At 37.9% G+C, this 22,454-nt stretch overlaps 1 protein-coding gene across 1 annotated transcript in view; it reads right to left on the reverse strand.

The window, feature by feature from the left end:
• ARSB (arylsulfatase B) overlaps nt 1-22,454 on the reverse strand; it is an 83,466-nt gene that overhangs the window by 17,497 nt on the left and 43,515 nt on the right. The window contains exon 5 of the mRNA XM_017743715.1: nt 22,082-22,152. Coding sequence (XP_017599204.1) covers nt 22,082-22,152 — 71 coding nt within the window. The remainder of the gene's footprint in view (nt 1-22,081; nt 22,153-22,454) is intronic.

Genomic DNA, 22,454 nt, shown 5'->3' on the forward strand with positions numbered 1-22,454 from the left:
AGCTTGACAAACAAGTCCAAGAATGTAGGCAAAAAGCACCAGGAATACAGAAATTGTAAAAAAGGTATAACAGGGGTATAAAAGAAAAGGCATAAATCTTTATGGCATCAACCCAAGTTCCCTATCTACATCAGACTTGTGTAATGTTACCAGATTAATAAGGATATAAAAGGGGCTACTCATTTGGAGTATGCATACACAAACTGGGGAGGACTCAGCTCATCTTAGATCAAGGAGCACTGAAGCTGACCTAAAAAAGAAAATAAACCTCAAACCCCTACAAAACCAAGGGAAACCTTGTAAGTAATCCAAGCAGAATCTCTTCTGGGAGAGAAATCCTCATACAGCCACGTGATGTCCGTAGAAAATATGAAATAGTTTAAAGATTAATACTACTTACTTTACAACATCACTGTGTTATGTGTTACTCTGTCATATGTTTTGCTACTCCTCCTTGACTACTCCTCTTTGCCATCTACTTTCTTAAGCACAATGAAAGACATTCGGCAGGTCAAAAAAAGAATCATGCTTTCTAAACCTTATGTCTCAAAACTACAATATCAAGGCTTGGTCTAAATATAAAATTATGTGAGCCTGCATTTCCAATTTTAAAGTTTAGCATGAAGAATATACTTCTGATTGCTCAGCTACATAGGGTATGTGAAGCCATAACATTACACAAGATAAACTATTTTAAATACTTCAAATAAATGGTATGAAAGATTGTATTTTTAGATACACTTTACAAAATATCCTTAGAATGCCATGTATGAGACTTAAAATAAGATTCAAGAAGATAGAACAATTTTTAAAAACTCTGATCTGGTCCAGGTAACAAAACTAGATTACTAAATGAAAAAATGCTTTTACCAGAGCATAAAGTTGAAGTTGTTTGGTGAAATATTATCTTTTGGCATAATTTTTTGAAGAGAAATTGATAAATTCCCTCATATTGAGCTGTTATGAACAGAATTCTGTCAGTCATGTTAATTCACCCATTGCAAGCATTTGTTTTGTGCCAAGGAAATGTACTGTCTATTATTCAGAGAAGTGCATTCATTGCTTTCCAGACAGTACAGGTCAACTTTCATCAGATGTATTGGTCATGGAAAACGGATGATGCTTGTTGGAATGCTCTCTACAAGGATACTGACAGTACTGTTGGTTTATTACATTACATAAGCACCAGATACAGAACTAAGATAAACAAAAATTTTGCTTGATATGAATTCTTTTCTTTCCATCCTATGACTTGCAGCTTAAGCTCAGATATTCTTCCCCCTGCATTTACCCATTTTCCTCCTTCTCTTCAGCCCAGCTGGTAAGTTTCTACCTCTGCCTTCAGCTTTTGCTGCTGCAGGTGAAATGCAAAATTCCTGGGCTCTCTTCTCCCTTGCAATATAAATTTTAGAGAGATCCCTTTTCTGATTTCACAGACTGAGGAAGTCATATTGGTTTTGTTTCCTTTTCAAGACAAAATGTTCACTTCCACAGCATCTAAGCAGGTATTTTCTGCATTTGTTCTATATTATGGGGGAGTTTTTTATTTCTTCTTTTTCCATTATGGTTGACAGTAAGAACTGCCCTGTGGACTAATTCAGCAATCAAAGGACAGATGCCTTTTATTAAGTTCTGTAATCAAGCCTGCCTTCATAGGTCTGCATAGTCTCCTTACAGACTTATATACAAAAAATGTGATGCTTTTGCTTGTGTAGAGGCTAAACATTTTACTTTTTTTGCCGTTGGATCAGTGTATCAGCAGCTAATGAAATAAAGCTTTATTTCCACATTGAAAAAAAATCCCACAGCCTTTGTCATGAACTTTATTATTGTCAAACAGAAGCCACTGTTTCCTGAACCCCAACTTTGGAGCCTCACCAGTTTCTATATTTCTTTTTTAGGTAGTCTCTTGGGAAATGATAAAACTCGTATTAGTTAAGAAAACAATGACCTTTTATTCAGATATTTATTTTCAAATATTTAATATTAAAATGAATTTGTTGAAAGATTTTAGAGTTTTGGTTGGAGTTCTAGGTCACCAAACAGTATTCAAACAGCTTTTGTATCTCTATAGAAAAAGCTAGGTCCCTCAGAAGCCGTTGCCCTTGGTAAGTGACTTTGGAGTTCATAGCATAGTTCAAGAAATCCTTTGACAGCCTGAAAAATGGTTTCAGGATCAGATTTTTAAAGGAACTGAGGTGGCCAACTCTCGCTACCCACAAAAGTAGTTTATTATTTAAATACTTTAGAAGTCTGGCCCTTTGCCCCTTATGGAAACCTCAGCTTAGTTCTTTTACTTCTACTATCATACACGGCTTCTATACACATCCATATTTCAAACTAGGATGAAAAGTCCTATGTAATTTTCAATAGCTGATTTGCACCTTCAAGAAATCTGATTTTTCCGAAGGCCAATGTCATTAACATAGCAGGATGTTGGAAAATTGACTACTGGATAAGTACATAAGTACATATCCTGGCTGTTGACCAGAGAATATCCTGGACTTTTCAGGAAGAGTGAACAATCTTTCAGTGCATTAAGTCTTGCCAGTGCACAAATTTAAGTACAACAAAAGGGAAAGTAATGAACATGGCGGGGAAAAGCCAACACTCCACATACACAAAAGAATGTGTTCTGAACTAGCTATTGCTGTTTAGGGAAGTGTTTGTGAAGTTGTAATGAACAGGTAATGCCCAGAGGCTGTTCAGCAAAGCAATCCCAATATTAAAATTGGCAATGAACGGGACACAATGCCACCACCAAGGTCCTTCTTGTGCCTCACATAGTGTACTATGCAGTTTTGGTTCCCATGTTACAAAACAGACACAGAAAAGCCAAGCAAGATACAAAGACATAAGGCAAGGAAGATTAAAGCTATGAACAACTTCCATGTGAAGAATGACTAAGTAAATAGGACTCTTTATCCTAAAAAATGGACAATTGATGAGAGAAAGGACAGAGGTCGAAGAAATTGTGTGGCCACAGGAAACTGAGTAATGAACAACAATTCTTTTCTAATAAGGGCATTGAATAAATTGTCGTGTACTGAAAATATATGATAGTATATACTTCCTTATTACAAATCAAACTCAAGTGTGGAATTCCTTTACATGGAATGCTGTGGGTGCCAAAATTTTATGCAGGTTGAGTAATAAAAGGATTCAAAAAGTGGAAGAAAAATCCATCAAGAATTCTTATTTCCAAAATCACAACCTAAAGATTAGGAGCAGGCTGTGGGGGCCACACATGAGAAGTGTATTTAATGTGTTTGCCCTCGTATACTCTGTCCTACACAACTGCTACTCTCAGAACAATGAACTGGACAGATTTTTGGTGTGGTCTTACACAAGATGTGTTACCAAATTACTTTCAGTTCGGGAGAGGCAAATAAAAAATTTACAAAAGGAAGTGCTATATCGAAGTAGATTACTTTCATTAGAGTAATCCCTGTAAGCACTGAACTGAAAGGGTTAAAACTTCCACAAAAACTAAGTCTAGAATCATAGCACCATAGCATATCTATGTGGATCATAGACTCCAACTCTCTGCTCCTCACAGGATTACCCAAAACTAAACCATATGACCAAGAGGGTTGTCCAGATGCTCCTTGAGCTCTGGCAGGCTTGTAACACTCCCTGGGGAGCCTGTTTCAGTGAAGAACCTTTTTGTAAAGCCCAAAGTGAACTTCTTCTGATGCAGTTTCATTCCATCTCCTCATGCCCAGTCAGCAGTCACAGAAAGAGGGGATGAGCCCCTCTGCTTTCCCCCTTGAGGAAGTTGTAGGCTGCCCTGAGGTCACCCCTCAGCTTTCTCCACGCTGAGCAAACCAAGTGACCTCGGCCACTCATCCCAAGCCTTGCACTTAAATTCTTCCACCAGCTTGGTTCCCCTCCTCTCTATGTATATATGATTCAGATTCAGGTTGAACTATGATTTCACAAATCCATGAACACCATGAGTCATTTCTAGCATACCCTCTGGTATACTTTGAGTGCTATTCTTTAAAGGAAGGGTAGAATAAAGCAGTGGTAACATTAATTTGTATTAGCAATGACTTCCAACGCACAGATCAGTTTGTGCAGACAAGTCAGTTATTTCCTTAGGGCTGTTTTTTCACTTACACCAGAGCATAAATCAAGAGGAAAGTAATTGAAATAACGAATTCACCTTGAAATGAGAATCTGACACCCACATTATTTCATACAATTTTGAACTTAAAAAAACCCCTTACAATTTACAGAAATGTTACAAGATTACAGGTTTTGCCATACTGAAGTGTGTTCTGAGAAGTCGTTAATAACAGAAGATTCAACATAAAACAGAAAAGATAAACCAAAACTGCTTACTTTGCCCAGCAGTCTGTTCTTTCGCTTCACTTCCTAAGCATAGGGGAGATCATAAAAAATGCTGCAATGTGCTTAGCCCTGTTTTATTCCTCCTCGCCTTTCAAAAAAGCTCTCTGACCTCATTCAGTATCCCATGTGTCCTCCTGATTTAAAACATTGTTTATGTTAGGTGGGTAGCTCTTCTAGAGGAAGAACTGTCTTCCTACATATTTTTGCATACACTTACAGCAGCCTTCTGCTTAACTCATTAGTTCATCAATCCAACTGGGCAATGATTTCCAGAGGTGGAAAACAGGAAGTAAAATTTTTTCATATTTCTATCCTGCTGATCAATGTATGCTTGAGAATCAATCATCTGTTCCTTGGCTTATACAGTCCTAGTTACCTACCAAAAACTTACCAAAAATTAAAAAATACTAATTTATCTGACCACCAGGAAAACCACAAAAATGTCTGAAAATCCATTTATTTTCTGTACAACTCAAAACCTTTTAAATCCTTCTACTACTGCTGCAAACCAAAACAACTTCACGATCCTTTGATGCCTGTAATGCTACATGGTAATAGAAGAAAAGAAGGGTTGATCCAGTTTTACTGCATTTTACAGATTTAGATGTCTGTCAAAAGCTCTCTACTCATCTTCCTGCATGGAGACTATAAATCCACTTTGTTTATCTGTCTGTCTTATGATGTTTCCAACAGTTTCACTGATAACCTCGACAATATTTAATATTCAATCAAGAGCAAATACTAGGAAGAAAGTTCTCCTAAAAATAGTGCAGACAACAGCAAAAAGTCCCTGCAACACTTGGTATGAAGGCTGGAAAATTCAGACCTGTAAGCTTCTTTGCAAATATTTCCTATGATTCACTTCAATCCTTTGCTTTTTACTTTGCAAAGCAAATAGTTCAAGTACCATGCAACCGTTACTTGTAAAAAAAGGTTAAGGATAGTCCACACCCACATTGTGAAAATTCGCAAGTTAAAGAAAATAAAGGGTACAGTCTGAACCTGCCTTTTAAAGAAAGGGTTGCTCTTTAAATTAATCTAAAAGACAAATTTGTGGACACATTTTATTAAATAATTAGTTTCATAAGAGTGTACTCATTTAAACTTTGCTATCTAATTTTTAACTGTAAGAAGGAAGATAAACTAAATAAAGTGTAAATGTTCAGCTGGGATTTAAAAGAAGGACTATACATATTCCATATCATTATTCGTTGTATTTTGAAAATTTAATAAACTTAGATCAATTAGTCTTCTCATTCCTCTAGCTCTTCTTCTTTCATTCACTGAGACTAACTCAAGCAATTGGTAGAAACTTCAAGTGTGGCAACATAAATAGACAGTACATCTAAAAATAAAATATTCTGCTTTCAGTGTATGATTACGATGATGAAAATGACCCATGTTGAGAACAAGTTTTCTTGGCTGGTGAGAGATCAAAGAGTACACAGTTCTCTCTAACATGCCATTTACCAAGGTCCTGACCACAAAACTTAAAGCATCCAAAACGATGTTGCTTGAAGCATGCTGTATTTCTGTACACTGTGGTCTACAATACAAGCATGTGGGGAGGCAGTATTGGGTACTGAGGAATAGTTTTGGAGAAAGACAAAGGAACGTTAATTTATGACTTATTTGGGAGACAGAGCCTGACCAAAAAGTAATCTGAACAGCTAAGTGAGTATCACAGCGGCCATGCCTACAATTTTCCAATATCCTATACAGTAGCAAAAACATTCTTTTGAAAGCAGCTGCATATAATCAGTGTCATTTAAGGAAAACAGAAGCAAATGAAGCTTCCACCATTCTTCATCTGCAAAACAAGGATGTTAGAAGTTATCTACCTTTTCAGTATATTTCCCAAAGGAAAAAATGAAAAATATCACATTCTCTATAGTTAAACTTCTATTTCTGATAATATAATGTAGCAGCTGTATGACAGGGTAAATATAATCACAAAAAGCTCCAACCTTAATTGCAACCTGCTTGACAGAAAAGACTGAAAAGTATGTATTAAGAAAAGCCACAAAACCCAGCATGAATTAAGATGTTAGATGCCTCACACTCTTTGCAGTCCAAATTAGAAGTGCATCTGAAACAAACAGTAAACAGGTGCCACTGCTTTGCAGGTGTAAAGCACATTCAGCCCAAGTAGGAATATCACCAGCATTTCTTGTGACACAAGTGTGTGGACATATTACAAAGGATATCTCAATAGATTGAAGCCTTGCAGTTTGTAATGTATACTGCACAAAGAGATTCCCTAGATATTTTCTTATTAACCAACATTTTTCTCTGTAGTTCAAGACTTGTATTTCTGTATAAATTTTGTCTGGCTATGCAACACTTATTTGGTTACTCCACTCCAGTACTTTAATAACACATAACAGGATCCACATAGAAAAAAGGTTACTTCTCATACCACATGGCCACGTAGGTCAAGAAACTAAGCAATGATAGGGTAAGAGAGAAAGATCCTCATGGGGATAGAAAAGCATCTAAAAAAATAGGAAACAAAACCAGTTTTGACTCCTAAAGGAATTTGTGCTGGTAACTCTACTGTTGAACATATTCTAAATGACCTGGAAAAGGGAATGAACAGTGAGGTAACAGAGTCTGTGAATGATGACAAGTTATTTAAAGCTGGCTATGAAGAACGACAGAAGGCCTGTATGAAGCTGAGTAGTAGGCACTAAAATAGTCAGTGATATTTAACATAGATGCAGGTAAACTGATGCATGTGTGAAAAAATAATCTGAAAGTCATATAAACATATAAAATTATGGCCTTTGTGTCACTCATAACCAAGAGTGAAACCCTGGGATCACGACAGATTAAGCTGATGCTTTTTCAGAATTATGTCTGCGTTGTACAAAAAGAGAACTGAAGGAAGGAATTATTAGAAAAGGACTTGTTAACAAAGCACTGGAAAACTGTAGTTTTGGTCTTCCCATCTCAAAAACAAGACTGAGGAAGTACAGTTGCAAGTTTAGGTGGTATGCAATCCCTTGTGAATAAAACTCCTTTGCTAGATGTACATTCTATTTAATTAAATTTGCATTTTCTACGGAACTCCAGGGACCAGGTTGTTTTCACTCCCTCCCATCCTGTGTGACATTGGCCAAATGCAATCATATGAACAAAACCTTAAATGACAGGGGACATATCATTTAAACATGCACGCTAAATACTTTGAGTACTCTGAACTTACTACACACACCTCGGGAGGTATCTTGAGTGAAATCCCATGACCTAGGTAGTTTTTAGTATTTTTCAGTGTGACTACAGCCTCCACCTGATCCAACTAGACATCACCTACAATGTAGAGCAGCACTACTGCAAACCATGTAGCCACAGTGAGAAAAACTCAAACTGAAACACTGAGTGAGACATAAATTCTTTACTTAAGAAGTCAGTTGTCTGCTTTGGCTTGGAATGGCCATCTTCCAACAGGACTAGACTATGTTCTCCGAACAAAATGGAGCGGCTTTTTTCTTTTAATCACACCAGAGATGCTTCATAGAAAATATCCATGTTATTCTATCACTTTGTAAAATCTTTTAATTGCATCTCAGCTATCAGAACAGCTAGGACACCTCTCTGAGCTGCCACTCCTCTGGCACCCTTAAAAGCAGGTTATAAAGGTGATAAAAGAGATTGGATTTTATCAGTAAGCACAACATAAGCACAGCTGTCACCAAGACAGCAACGTAATGAAGTCCTGCTTGTATGCAGAGACTCTTGGGAGGATCAGTGCAAGTGCTCATGTTTTCAGACTTATCTTTGATACCAGAGGCTGAAGGAACACAGAGCTACAGGTGTGACAAGAGGCACCCATCATGTGGTTCTGTCAGACACACCCTCAGAGCAAGAGACACAGCTATTACAAGGCTGCACTACACAGCCAGACAGCAAGAAACTACTGAACTGCAGAAACTAGTGCTTGCTGGGAGGCAGCTTGAGGAAACGAAGTGGCACTTACACACATGTTCAAAAAAAGATTTTGCATTTAAAATAATTCAATCTTGTGCATACCGGCTGTCAACTCACTGAAGACTCTCACTCTTGGCAGACAGGCTTTCAAAAGGCAGTGTCACCTGGCAATGGTAAGTCTCAAGGGGATAAATTAGATGTTCAAATTCTGCTTAGACATTGTCTTAGGTTACAATGTAAGATGTAACCAAAAGGTATGTATTCCATTGTGACCTATGTAAACTGTTAAGATAAATGGGGCAGTGTTCTTTATCCTCTCCATAACTCATCCCTGGTAACTCCCTCTGGGGGCTATCTCCCCTAATAAGCTATCAAGGCCTCACTGCATGACTCATAAAATGACATCATCCCATTGTGAGATGCTCCACCCAGGGGGAGGAACCAAGCATTCCCACCTAGATATAATCTGGGGTTTGGAACAGCACAAGCAGCCCTTACCTACTGGGTTCCCAGAGGACAAGAGCTACATAGCCACCACTGGACCTTCAGAGGAAGACCAGACCTTTCAACAGGACCACAGCTTCAACAGAACCATATCTATCACTTCAAAGAGGACTGCAGACACCATTTAGTTGGACTGCTACCACCACCCTGACCGACAGGGTTGTATCCTAACTCTGTCAGTTTGAGCCAGTGTTTTCTGCCTTTACTTTAATTCTCCTATTAAACTGTAGTTCTGACTTGGAATCTCCTGCTAGTTTGTTTTCAAACTAGTACTGACATTCAACAAAGTTTCCTTATTTTGTAAAAATGGTTTTTTATTAGAGAGAGAACAACTCCATATGTGTTGCAGAGTAGAATTCTGCTTAATAGTTGAACCAAACCACGGACACTACTTCCACTAGGACTTAGAACCAACAAGAAGTAATGAGTATTATTTTCATAGTAAGGTGATGCGTATGCCTCCCTGCCTCTTGTGATCTGATTAGTAGTCTACAAAAACCACAGAGGAGATCCCCAGACAGAAGTCTGGGACTGGTGAACCAAAAACCACTTACATATGAAACCCAAACAGAAAGAGACCATCTTTACCATCTTTACTTTTCATTACCATCTTTAAAATCAACATACTATTTTAATCATCTAATAAATTCCTATTGTATTCACCACCTTGTATGTATTGTCAGAAAAATGGTAATTGAATTATTCTCCTACCGCTTCCATTAAAATAAAAGCTTCTGTTCTTAGCTAAGTTATTTGATGCTATTATCAAGATTTAAAAATTTTATTTACATGTGGGCCAGTAGAGAGAAAAAAGAAAACCCAAGCAGTTAAAAAAATCACAAGTGATTACTTTCCTAACAGGCAATGCAGACTCCTTCTAATCATCTTACCCCATTTTTGTGCTACAATAGCAGAAGTATAGGTTAAAAAAAAAACACACACTTTCTTATATATTATGAAATTCCACATAAAAACTACCCTCATGACAGCAGTATTCAGCCTCTTAGAAATCTCACCACGTGCACACACACAAATCCTGCATGATTGGCAGGCTCCTGTGCCTTACTAATGCTCAACTGCGGAACAGCGGGAAGTCTGTTAGGGCTTGAAAGACTTACCCTTAAACAAATGGGAACCATTCCATTAATTCCAGTGGGCTCTGGTTCAGACTGGTTAAGCATCAGCAGTAACAAACAAGGAATTTACACCCTACCAACTCCTCTTAATCAAATAAATGAAGCTAAATTCCCCTTTATCCATACAGTTCAGTGGACACAATGTGTTTTCCACAAAACCGTCCTATGAAAGGCTTCCACATTTGCATTTACAGCAATCACTTCTGGCAAAAACACATAAGCTTTAATCAACTCCTCAAATAAAAGTGATTCTAAAATCAAAACAAAAGCGCCAATACATTATTTACCAATTCTCAGAAGAAAGAGTTTAAGAAAATAAGAACACACAGTGCCATGAATTATACCAAAGACTGAGCCTTATGAATGAACAGATATAAATGAATTCTACATTTTCCCTGCTCCAAAACCAATGTCCCTATGCTCTGAAGTTCTAGAAAATCTAGGAAGTGTTTACTTAAAACATACTTCCCTCCAGCACTGAAACAGCAGAACTAAGGCAGACTTCAGGTAACGGGTACCCAAATACTTGATCCTTTAACTGGAGCCACAAAGGGGAACACAAAGTCAAGAAATGAACCATAATTTCACTGCAGTAAAACTCAGGAAGCCACCCAGTAACTTTTCTTTGTGGTCAGCACTGCTTCCCACAACCACATCTTCTGAACTTTCCTCCAACAGCATTTTTCCAACTGTCCAATAGTTTCCTCCCTGAGGAAATTCTCAGGCCACACCAAAAGCACTAACCAACTGAGTTACTCTGTTTGCTACAAACAGTTTTGAACAGTGACCTCCCATCTTTCATGAGAGATTTCTCCCCAACTCTGTGCAAGTCCGTACTTTACATTTCACATCACATAATACATACAAATATTTTGAATGACAACACAGAAAAGAAGTAATGGGGTATCCACATGGGTTTGAGTAATTTTAATTTCCACTAACACCAAATTTGTACATAAAATTTTCAATTTATATAAGAAAGTAAGGAAAGTTAGTGGGTACACCATTTGTAATAAATTCTTAATTTTCTACTATCCTGTAAATCTACTTCAATGATATATGTGTTCTTCTAGCATTCAAGATCCAAAACATTCTGTAGGCACAGCATGTTTTTCATTTGCAAGTGATCTGGCCTATAGTTTGACTTGCAGACAGTCTATAAATACATTCAATCCCAGGTCTCTACATTATACCACAAAAACCAGAATTGTAAATAAAAAAAATACAGATTTCCTTTGGTATTTCCCCATTTTTAAGTACCTGGATCTGGGGAAAACAGAAAAGGTTGCAGGAAAGTTTAATGAGGCAACATAAGAACAGAGAAACAGCTTCCAGAATACACCACTCCTAGTGGAGGCCAATTCAGCAACTGGAAAATGGTACTGTCCACACTGTCCATCTGCACACAGAATAAAAGTAGTATGGATCTGACAGACTGTGTCAGAAATGACAATGGATTTTCATTCTGTTTGAATTTTCTTTCCTTTACGTTTTTGATTAAGCACCAACATGATGCTTTACTTGAACATGAGATTTTTTTTCCTTCTAAATTTCAGGAAATTGTTGCTGCCTGTTCCGAGCTTCCCTTCCCCCTCCCCAAGACAAGCCAGGACTTGCCTCTGTCATGTGCTCTGAAGCCCTTTGTTCCAAACGTGGGCAAAACCAAATGTAACTCAAACTCTTCAGCAGTGTCTCATTGGCCGGTCACCCTGGGTACGCCCCCAGTCCTCCCCTTTCCCCTTCTCCCAATAAAAGAAAGGACCAAGAGGGGGCCCGGCCTCTTTGGCTTGCACCCTTGCTGCGAACGTCTTGTCTCTGTTTCTATTTGAAAGCTTCTAATTGCAGGAATTGGCAACCAAAAGCTGTATTTCTCCCTCTTTGCTTCTGCTGGTGGTATCAGCTTTGCAGCTACTATTGCTGCTCTTAGAGCTACTGAAATGCTGGATTGCCCGTGCTACCTCTCTAGGCTGCCCGAGGCTTTCTAAGGCATTGAACTACAAGCCTAGCCAGTAAAAAGCTGTATTTCCACAGGAAATAATATATTGAACATGATTGAAGTTTTTATTATATACCCTAGACCACAGTGGTTACAGTATCGAGAGCAGTGAAAGTACTACATGTTTCATTTCCACTGATGACTATTAAATCAAGTCTTATAAGCATCGAAAATCTGGACTATCTCTAATGTAGTAATATAATTTATACAGTCCCTAAAATCTTAAACCACTCAGATGAATCAACTACTCACCTGCAAGATAAGACTGTATTTTCAAAGAAAAATTTATTGAGAAATAAAAGAGCTAAAGGACAAAAGTTACAGCTAATATTTTTTACAGTTAGGAGATACATTTGGATCTTACATATTTTCTATTTATAAACATAAGGTCTTTTAAAATGCTACATTTGTTTGTTAACAGCATGGAAACACATGGCTGTTCTCAATAGATCTACAAGTCTCCATTTAGAACTTTCTCTCCTCTATAACTACAGAAGCAGAAAAAGTCTTCAATACAAGTAGAAAAGGATTCCCCAAACAAAATTCTCACTTGACCATAAACATAAAATTTTGCACTGTGTTTCACATTGATGTACTATAAATATGTTGGTGCTATACTGCAAGTTTATTTTTAGCATTTTACACAATGGAAACTTCATGACAAGAATTACCTTTTGCTAGTCTTGATTCTATGCAGCATCCTGTCACTTAGTTTTCATCAAGAAATGCACAGGAAAAAGCAAACTCTAGAAGGAGTTTTAAGAATTTCTCCCTATTGCTTTGGCAAAGAGCATACTGTTTTCCTGGCATGAATACAATTCATATTCCTCCAGCAACTGATTCTGTTCCCCTCCAGCACACAGCTCAGTCAACTGAAGTACAATCAGCTCTGGTTAAAAATGCCAGTCTCACCACGATCAGTTTGATACTCAGCAAATTATCTTGACGCTTTTATTGATAACTGCTGAACTTCAGTAAATCTCAGTCAATGAACTGCAAAAATGAAACTAGAGTATCTTTCACAAAAATGCAGGGATTGTTTTTAATTTCCTGATTATAATGGATAATGTTATAAATGCATAGACTATTCTTTCTTGGGATATATTCTTTTGTGGGATATATGATTTGAACCAACTTCATTGTATTGTCTCTGAATTAGCACTTATATGAGTGAAATCTTGGGAAGAGATGGAGAAATGGGAAGAGATGGAGAAACAGGCAGGAAAAAATGTTATGGATATTTATCTTAACATTCACAGTCACCATCATCCACAATAAAGCCAAAATTTAGAGCCTACTGAATGTTTCAGAAAATGCATATATTTTAGAGTCTTCATAAACATAGGGAAAAAGCTAAATATCAAAGCCCCAGCAGGTAATTTAGACTGTTTTAAGGAAATAATATATAAGAGTATCTTGCTTGGGAACAGACTGGTTTTGTGTAGACATTGCTTGTTGTACATTAACAAACCTTTAATCATAACATAATTTAGTGCTTCTTAGACTTTTGTCTTCCTATGAAGCACCAAAGACAAAAAATCTCATAGAAATCAAAGCTCGAAATTACAAGGTAGCTTTGAATAGCACTGTTTAATTATCATTTTCCCTCTTCACAGTAACAAACAAACTGTCAATGTGAGAGCTGAACAAGTCCTTCATGGCTATTTCTAGGCCTGCTGCAGTGCTGTGGATTCCTGTTTTAGGTGATAGTCTGTACTACAGCAGATAGACAATTCTCCTCACCAGAGATAAAGTCTTGCACATTTTTTGAAAAGGCTTAAAGTCACACAAGGCACCTTCTTCCATCGACACTTCTACGTCTTCACTCGGATAAAGTCAATTCATTTTTGCTTTTCTGCTCATTCTTCTAAAACCAACAATTTTTCCTTCATGTTTATAGTGAATAAAATACATATTCTACAGTGTTTTCTGGAAGATAGCTCATTAGGCAGTACTAGACAGTAGAAAGTAACTTTTCTATTTCAGTTACAGAAATAGAACTTTTATATTGGCTTATCCCATTTATAAGGTACATTTCTGAAGTTGCACAAGTATGTGTAGCTCTGATGCCTTAATTAGTGTGAAAGTTCACAAAAATAAGCCAGAAGAAAGAACCATCTTGTTACAGCCACTTTGAAATGCAGATGGCTCTGTGAGCTCACAAGGCCTTTGCATAAATGTATTTTGTACTGATTTCTCTTTTTTCGAACCATGATGTGTAGAGCAATTATTTCACCTCAACAAGGAAACTCTGGAAATGTCAAGGGCTTTTCCAACCTATACTGTGACAATGAATTACCGAAGAAATAAGGGGTTTTGCTACTTCACTAAGGAAAGACATTTTGTGACCTTTTGCTGCTTCATGGCAATAATGAGTTTTCTACCAAACTCTGAGTCTTTCTCTTATTTTATTAAAATAAAAACATTTGAGGAATAGCCTTGACCTTAACCTTGAGAGAATGAACAGAATACTGATCTTAAGAAGCAGATGAGCCCTGAGATACTGTAACTTCTGCCATCATGTTGACAAGGTGTAGGGCTGTGCTGTACACAAACTTAAACAGTGAAGCTCATCTATCTTAATTCACTTAGTTAAATGCTACAAACATACAGATCTAGTATTATTCCTTCTAATGTCAGTTTTATCATATTAATGTTTGATTCCAAAGGAAAGGATTAGAATGAATTAGAATATCATATTCAGTCTCCTACCTTTCAAAATACATACTCTGCTTAATTTCAAGAAGAGTAGACATTTGAAGTATTCACCTTCTTTTTTTGCAACATATTATTTCTTTTCAAAAATACCCCACCACAAAAACAATTGAGTTCAATCCAGAATCACTGAGGGCAGCAAAAAATCCCTGTGCACATCAACTGGGTGAAGTGTTTATCCAGGTTACTACATTCTTACACAACTACAGAATGAAAAAATTGAAGCTATTCTAAATAAGAGCAAACTTAATATTACAGCCTACAATGTTAAACATCACAAGAAGAGAGACAGCAAAAAGAAATGTTAGACTTTCACTCCCAATGGGAAAATAAGAAAAACAGAAAACAAAATCTTACTTTTCCCAGGAAACAAATTTTAACTGATTGCAATGCAACTTATGAATTATTGAAGATACGTCATGTTGTGATGGCCTTGTATGTGAAACACCCAAACCCCATCTGCATCACTGTAACGAGGCAATGTTGAAGGTAAAGAGAACTGAACAGCAACTCTAACAACCTGTGCACAATTAAAATTTTTCAGGTTTATGGCTCAGAGATATCTCATTTGAAAAATGTAATCTACTATTTACAGTCAAGACCTGCAAAAAAAGATAAAATGCTAGCGTTATGTTCAAATAATTATAGAATACAATGAAGAATAAAAAAGCAGTATAGAGGGATTTCTGGATTCCCATCATGACACTTGCATTACACACTTAATCAAGTGACCTAACATTTCTAAATTCTAGAAGAGATTATCTACATCCCAAAGGAAACATGGGGATTAGTATTTATGAGGCTCACCAAACATGCAATCCTCTACTATTAAGTACTGCAGGGATGGATGGTTCACACTGAGACGCAGATGGGCTACGAGCCAAGGCAATGCAGAACCACAGCCCAAACTTCCTTACAGCAAGAGCTACACCGTAGAAACTCATACAGCTGACAGTCAGAAGAAAAACACCACTTATCTCTGATGTGAATGGCAGAAGAGCTAGCTGGAACAGCAGCCGCCCACTAAGGAGTGGAGCTGAGCTCTGCCCAAAACTGCAGGTCAGCATGACATGCACTGGGATCCAGGGTCCAATGTCGGCAAATCCTGCCTTACAAACTTACAGGAGGTCATTGTAATTTATGGTATTCTTGAAATGGGAAGATGATAGAGTCCAGAAGGCCAGCATGCATATGTATAATTTTGCAGAAAAATGGTAATTTGGAGAAGCAAAGAACATACCTGTTTTGGTCCGTTCTTGACCATTCTCCCATTCCAGCTGTCGCTACGTAAGCTCAGTCAGCTGACCATACTGGTCAATTTTCTGCAGTTTTGACTCGAGAGTAGACTCTGGGTCTTATGCCTATCACAGACATGGAGTATATTTATCCCATTCAATGCCCACCCAGCACACTCATTCACGCATCTTCTGCTGCTACTGAATAACTCCATTATGACAGATTTTTTCCCACTTTTTTCTTCTTTTTTTTAACCTTTTTGTTAAATAATTCTAAACAAGATAGATCATCAGTAATAGAACTGGGGAGGAAGTAATTTCTGTCCTACAAAGTCTCAGGAATCATCTTTTACATAGGCAAAATAAGCAATAAATGGGACCTAGAGGAGTCTAGAGTGTCTATTCCTTAATCAAGATGAATCATTTTGGTATATGCATGGATATAATATATAATGCTACAGCCATTATAATGCAATTTTAATGCCCATGAATGACACATCAGTCCCAGAACAGGAAAGGTTTCTCTATTGTAATATATCATATGTTCATTCTGCATATAGCAGATCTAGCCCGTTATAAGCAATCATTTATTTTGGCAATTAAAAGTGCAATATATGAGGTAATGCCTTCTTTCAAATGTCAAGGAGAGTAATGTAAAATTTGATTGATTTTGCTCTAGGCAAATAAAAGTTTGGAGAAATATCACAAAATGTTTTTACAAGTTCTCCGTCTTGGATGTCTGCCTCTGAATAGATATATCTTCCAAATAAACTGACTACAATTAGTAATCTACAATGTTATTATGCCTTTGAAGTTTTAGTTTATGGTTAAGTTTGGAATTTTAAATGAAGGTAAAAGTTTTTTTCAGCCCAAGGCAGCCCCACCCAAAACATATTTATTTTGAATACATCTTTCTAATTTAAAGAAATTCAAGTTCTTTCTGAAGAGGAAGTGATGCTACAAATGTCATCTACAAGATTTTGTGAAAGTCACTAAATTCATTAATGAATTTAGCAAGTCAGATTAAAACTAATACAGTGTGTACTGACAGATTCTGATTAACAACTCTGAATTAAAGGGTACATTTCCTTTCAGCATCTCTTTTAGCTCTGATTCTCAAAATAAAATTGCCTTCTGTGGGATATAAAGTTTCAATACTGCTTCAAGACAGGCCATCTAGAAATGACTGTGGTCAGAAATAAGTTTGGTTTAGCAGTTAGGGGAATTGAGACTTAAAACCAGTTGGGTTTTAATTTAGCTGAATCACCAAAACTTGATGAAATGCCATAAGGCTGTTTAAAAGACAGCAGGATCTTTCACAATGGAAGAGCTGATGTCATCTGCACAGCTGCCAAACCACCAACAACTTGGCTATTTTTTTATTTTTAAAGACACAGTAATGAAAATGGGGCAAAGCAATTTTGTTTCTTTTCTCTTCAAATGTATGTAAATCAGATTTTTTGACTTAATGCAATTTTTAAGTTACTTTATGCATTTTATTTGTGCTTTCTTAACCTATACAGTACAGAGAAAATTATACGCTCAACGTAATTTTAGCTTTCTGTTTTTAATTTTCTTATTTTACTACTGAATCCTTAAACCTAACAGAAAATGTGGATGTTTCAGACCCAAACCTGAAAAACAGTAGATTTTTCATAGCAAATTCACATAATTGTAAACTCTCTAATAAACTACAAATCTACATTGAGACCAAGCAATTGAGACACACATTAATCACTTCAGAAAACAATCAAGAGTGTGAGGAAGAAACAACCAGAAAGACAAAAGCAATGGCTTTTAGCAAGGAGGGAGAGGAGCAATCGCCTCTGAGTGGATCCAGCTCCATCTGAGAGCTCACCAAACTGGTATAGCACAGCAAAGTTAACCAGAAGATGTGGCTTCCCACTCCTTCCCTCCAGGGTTCTGGTTTTAAAAACAGCCAGACAGCACTAGGAAGGTTGCCGCTCCCTCTGCCTCCCCTCTTACAACCACACAGCCTCCTTCCCCCTGCCTTGGGTTGCCACTGGCATCCATCAACCCCCCCCAATGTGCGGATTCCACATGACAGAGGAAACCAGGCTAGCAAGTTGGATCGGTTCACACAGGTATCCAGAGACTGCCAAAATGAATGCAAAATAAGCATTAGGATCATGTGGCTGGGAATGGGGAGGGAAGAAAGTAAAGCACATCCCCAGCAGAAACCTGTTGGATTACTTCATCATGTATCATGAAACAGAAACCTCAGGGTTTAATTTCAGAGCCAAGAGAATCAGTCTCACCTGTCCCCCAAAACTCCTAGTCCCATTCTTTGTGCCAAAATGAGCGCTTGGCTATCCAGCATACATCTGGGCGGGGAAAAAAAGGCTTATTAAAACCTGAACCAGTATCCTGACCTGGTTCATAGCCCAGCTCTGTGAGTAGTTTTGGTGACCCATGAGAAAGGGGATCAGTGGTGGGGCATTGTGGGAGGCAGGATATCCTCTGTGGTAGCAGCACCAGCCTACTAGCTTAAACTCTATGGAACTACTGCCTCTGGCTGAGGCTCCCAACATGGTCAGAACTGATCTTAGCTGGTGAGTCCTGTGGCCAGACCCTCCATCTGCCACCAACCACACAGTGATCCCCTGCTCCCAGTAACACAGCTCCAGGGCAGGTTGATTCAGCCCACTGATGTGGTAGAAATCTCTCCTCCTCTTTTGCCTGGCTACCCAAAACAGTCTGAAAACTGATCTGGCAGAAGAATCATCTTGTCACCATGGGATTTCTACATCTAACACAAGTGAAGGAGGAAGGACAGAGGAAAGGGAGAGGACAGGCTGGCCATCTTGGCAGTAGCTTGCAACCCCCAAAGACCACAACCCACCCCTCTTCTCATCCTAGTTTTGGAGATCCCACCCTAGGTTTTCATTCCACTGTCTGCTCTTACACAAGTACAATTGTTATAAGTCTGCACCACAAACCAGATCAGTTTGTTGAGAGAAAAGCTTGTTTTTAACCCCAACCACTCCACTGGGCTGGCACAGGTCAGAGCGAGGCTGTAGGCAAGGTCTGTGGCCAGGGAGAGGAACACTTTTCTTAGCACTAAAGATGAAATATGAAGAATTCCAGTTTAAAACACTGCCCATGTGTGTCAGACCACATGGAAAGTTTATATTTGAATGAAAAGAGTATCTCTTCTGAGAGAGAAGATGATTTACTTGAAGTAGTCAGTGAAATAAGACCTGAGCACTTTTTTGCAAAATGGAATGGTGGGCAAACTAATTTACAGTATTTTTTCCCTCTTGTGCTGTTTAGAATTAACAATAGGAGAAGTGCAGTACTTTGATAAAAGACTACTGCAGGGCTACAGTATTTGCCACTGGACATCAGGTCCTGAAAAAAGGTAAGTAGATGATGATCAGTAGATTAATCAGATCTGCTGGAGTAACCCCGATTGATGTCCAGAGATCAGAAAGCAGCACTCAGTCTGAGAAGCTGCAAAGTTATGTGATATTACCCCACAAGTGGTAAACACACAGCCCAAGGTCAGGTCTAACAGATTACAGCAGCAGAGGTGTTGTTAGCTCTGTAATCAATGCACCATGTCTTATTACTTTAACATTCTGTTGAAAACTTGGCTGTAACAGTGGACTCGTCACTAAACTAATTAATGTCTTTTGCACAGATTCTTCCTAGGAGGAGTGCTTATTTTGGTGTAAAAAATCTGAACAGAACAAAGATCAGTTCTCCTATTTCAGTTTAAAAACCCTGTTAATTACATGAGACATCCCATCATTCATGCTACTAAACATATCTATATAATCAGTTTATTCTGATAGAGATGAAGATAAATGCATCCATTAAATAAAAATATATTATGGTGAAAGAATGTATACATTACAGGCAAAACCACTCAAGAGTTCGGGAACACTGAACCTGCCCTGAGTGAGTAAAATAGTAACTTAATGCTCTACATGTGCCCAACTACAACAGCACTGTCTTCTCACCTGATTGCCTACAACAACCTGAAAAGTCCTTTTTTTGTTATGTTTAACAGAATCTTGAGATTTAGTTGCCTAACTGCTGTTCCACAGTTAGGAACAACTCTGCAAACTCAAAGATTTGGCTAATCTTATCTTCCAGTTATTATTTCTCTTTCTAATTCAAATTTCTACAAAAAAAGAAAACATCAGTTTAACAGGAATACCTCATCTGACAAGATGATTTAGGTGATGATAGTAGACTAGGACAACAGCAAAATGTGCATAAAGAAGGTAAAAGGTTACATAGGAGCTTAGAAAGAACCCAGCAAAACCTGCAAACGTGTTTTAGCACCATAGGCGAAAGAGTACTCTGATGTCAAAACAGTTAGGATATGGGAACAATAAACAGTCAAGGAAAGAGCAGGACTCCAGAGTGATACAGTTTATCATCTTGGTGACAAGAAGATTGCATGGACAGTTTAAGACGCTTTTTTAAAAAAAAAAACCCAACAAAACATGACTACTGAAAATCTTGTATGTACTTGTACATTCCAAGTTTTGTGTCTCTCTAACCTATCCACAATAGATACACCAGTATAATTTTTCTAGATGTTAACTCTAAACTTATTACTCAGTTTCAATAAATGAAAAACAGACACTAAGTAGAAATCATCTGACTTACATACAAATACAATTACTCCTAATAACTCAGGCTGCTAAATAGAAATCTTAATCCTTATGTGACAAAGCATGATTTCACTAGGAGGCACAAAGTAATTTGCCAAAAGAATAGGCTTTTGCTGAGAAGAGACAGGGAAACCTGTATGGTGCACAAGAACATTATGTAAGAAGAGTTAAGTTTTTGTTTTTAATTACTGCAGTTTTGAAAAGGTACATAAAAACATAGTAAATTTACAGGCATGCATATAACTTCTTCTGTTCATGATTCTTAAAAGCTGCGTATCATCCAGCACAAGAGTTCCACCTACTACAGTTTCTTGAGTCCCAGACCCGCTTCTTGCTCACATTTCATGCAATGCACACAAAAAACTAAGGACATGATGTATGTAGCAAACAGTGAACAATCATCAGAGCATGGCATCATGCAAGAGATTTGAGGCCGTATTTCCAAAGAGCTCAGGTTCCTGAAAACCTCCTTTGCTTGTCCCCCTTCTGCTTACTCCAGGAATCTGTCAACTCAAACACCTCTGCTGAGCTCTAACACAGGCCATTCCCACAAGGAAAAGATGGTGTCCGAAGTATGCCTGAGAATACCTCGCCAGGCCACAACATTGTACAGGAATGCTATGACTCACTGACATTTTTGAAGGGAAATTGGAGTAGCTACACCTTAATTCAATCAGTATGTAGGAATTATCTGCAAGCAGTGCTGCCCAGCACTAGATAGGCGCAATGTTGCTCCTCCTCAGAAAAGCATCACAGAACCAGATGTGCATTGCAAAAGGCCACCTTACCCATTTTCAGCCAGTTATTGCAGCACAACATGTATTTGTCTTGCAGGCGACAGATCACTGTCTCCATTGCACTACTTCTTCTCTGCCTGGATTTACTTCTTTATATAATGAAATACAGAAATGCTATAAAAACACTGGAAGGGACCTGTTCCAACATTCTGTATGAAAAAAACATCTGCCTTAAAAGTTTGTACTCCTTAGCAAACTAGCAATATTGAATTATAAAACAGATGGCACTCAAAAAGGGCTATAGAATTAGCAAACTTCAGCTCCAATTCATGTGATTGTGGCATTAAGGATCCAACCCACATGATTATGGAACAAAAGCAATCACAAGGCTTGGAACTTCTCAGCTCCTCACAAACTCAAGCTTTCCATTTGCAAGGTCATATTATACGGCTGTATCAAGATGCATGAGGACGAGCAGCTCATTTGGAACTCTGGAGAGAGGGTTTGGAAAGGGTTGCTGGCAGTGTGCCTCCCTGTGCACCTCAGGCACACAGCTACTCCTCAACATTTCCATGTCCCAAAGCACTTTATTTATTACTCAGCAGTGTTTCAGAGCTCTCTGAAATAGGAAGCCCATGTAGATCATGTTGAAGTACTTACACTATCCAGGGGATGACGTTTCTGTATTTTAAAGCTATTTACTTAAAAGCAAAAGGCATCCTACTGTATTTTGTTTCACCTAGAAGAAAATACTTCACTTACGGAAGACAGGAAATGCTTAGAAGACAAACTGTATATTCAATAAAATCTTGAGCATACTCACATGGGAAGTCATCCACAAACATGGGGTCTATGTTATGCAGCAGTTCCACTCTGGGAGAAGGTCTTCCTTCGCTAAGAGAGATTTCAAAAGGAAATGTTAATTACCTTCTACAGCTCATTAGGATTCTGCATCCTTTATTTTAAGGCTTTTTGTCTTCTTAATAGAGAGTGAGCTCATAACTGTAAATTGATTATTATCAATTTTAATCTGAACACTCCTTTCCGGCTGAGCAGCAACAACTTCTGCCCCTACAAGTTTTCCCGAACTTCAGTGGTGTTTATTTGGATTATTCATAAGTTTACAGAGTACAGAATTGTCTTTACCTAAGCAGGGTTTTACAGCAATCAACTTTAAGAGTCAAATTTCGCAGCAT

The sequence above is a fragment of the Corvus brachyrhynchos genome, unplaced genomic scaffold (genome assembly GCF_000691975.1).
Source record: "Corvus brachyrhynchos isolate BGI_N302 unplaced genomic scaffold, ASM69197v1 scaffold8, whole genome shotgun sequence".
Lineage (NCBI taxonomy): Eukaryota > Metazoa > Chordata > Aves > Passeriformes > Corvidae > Corvus > Corvus brachyrhynchos.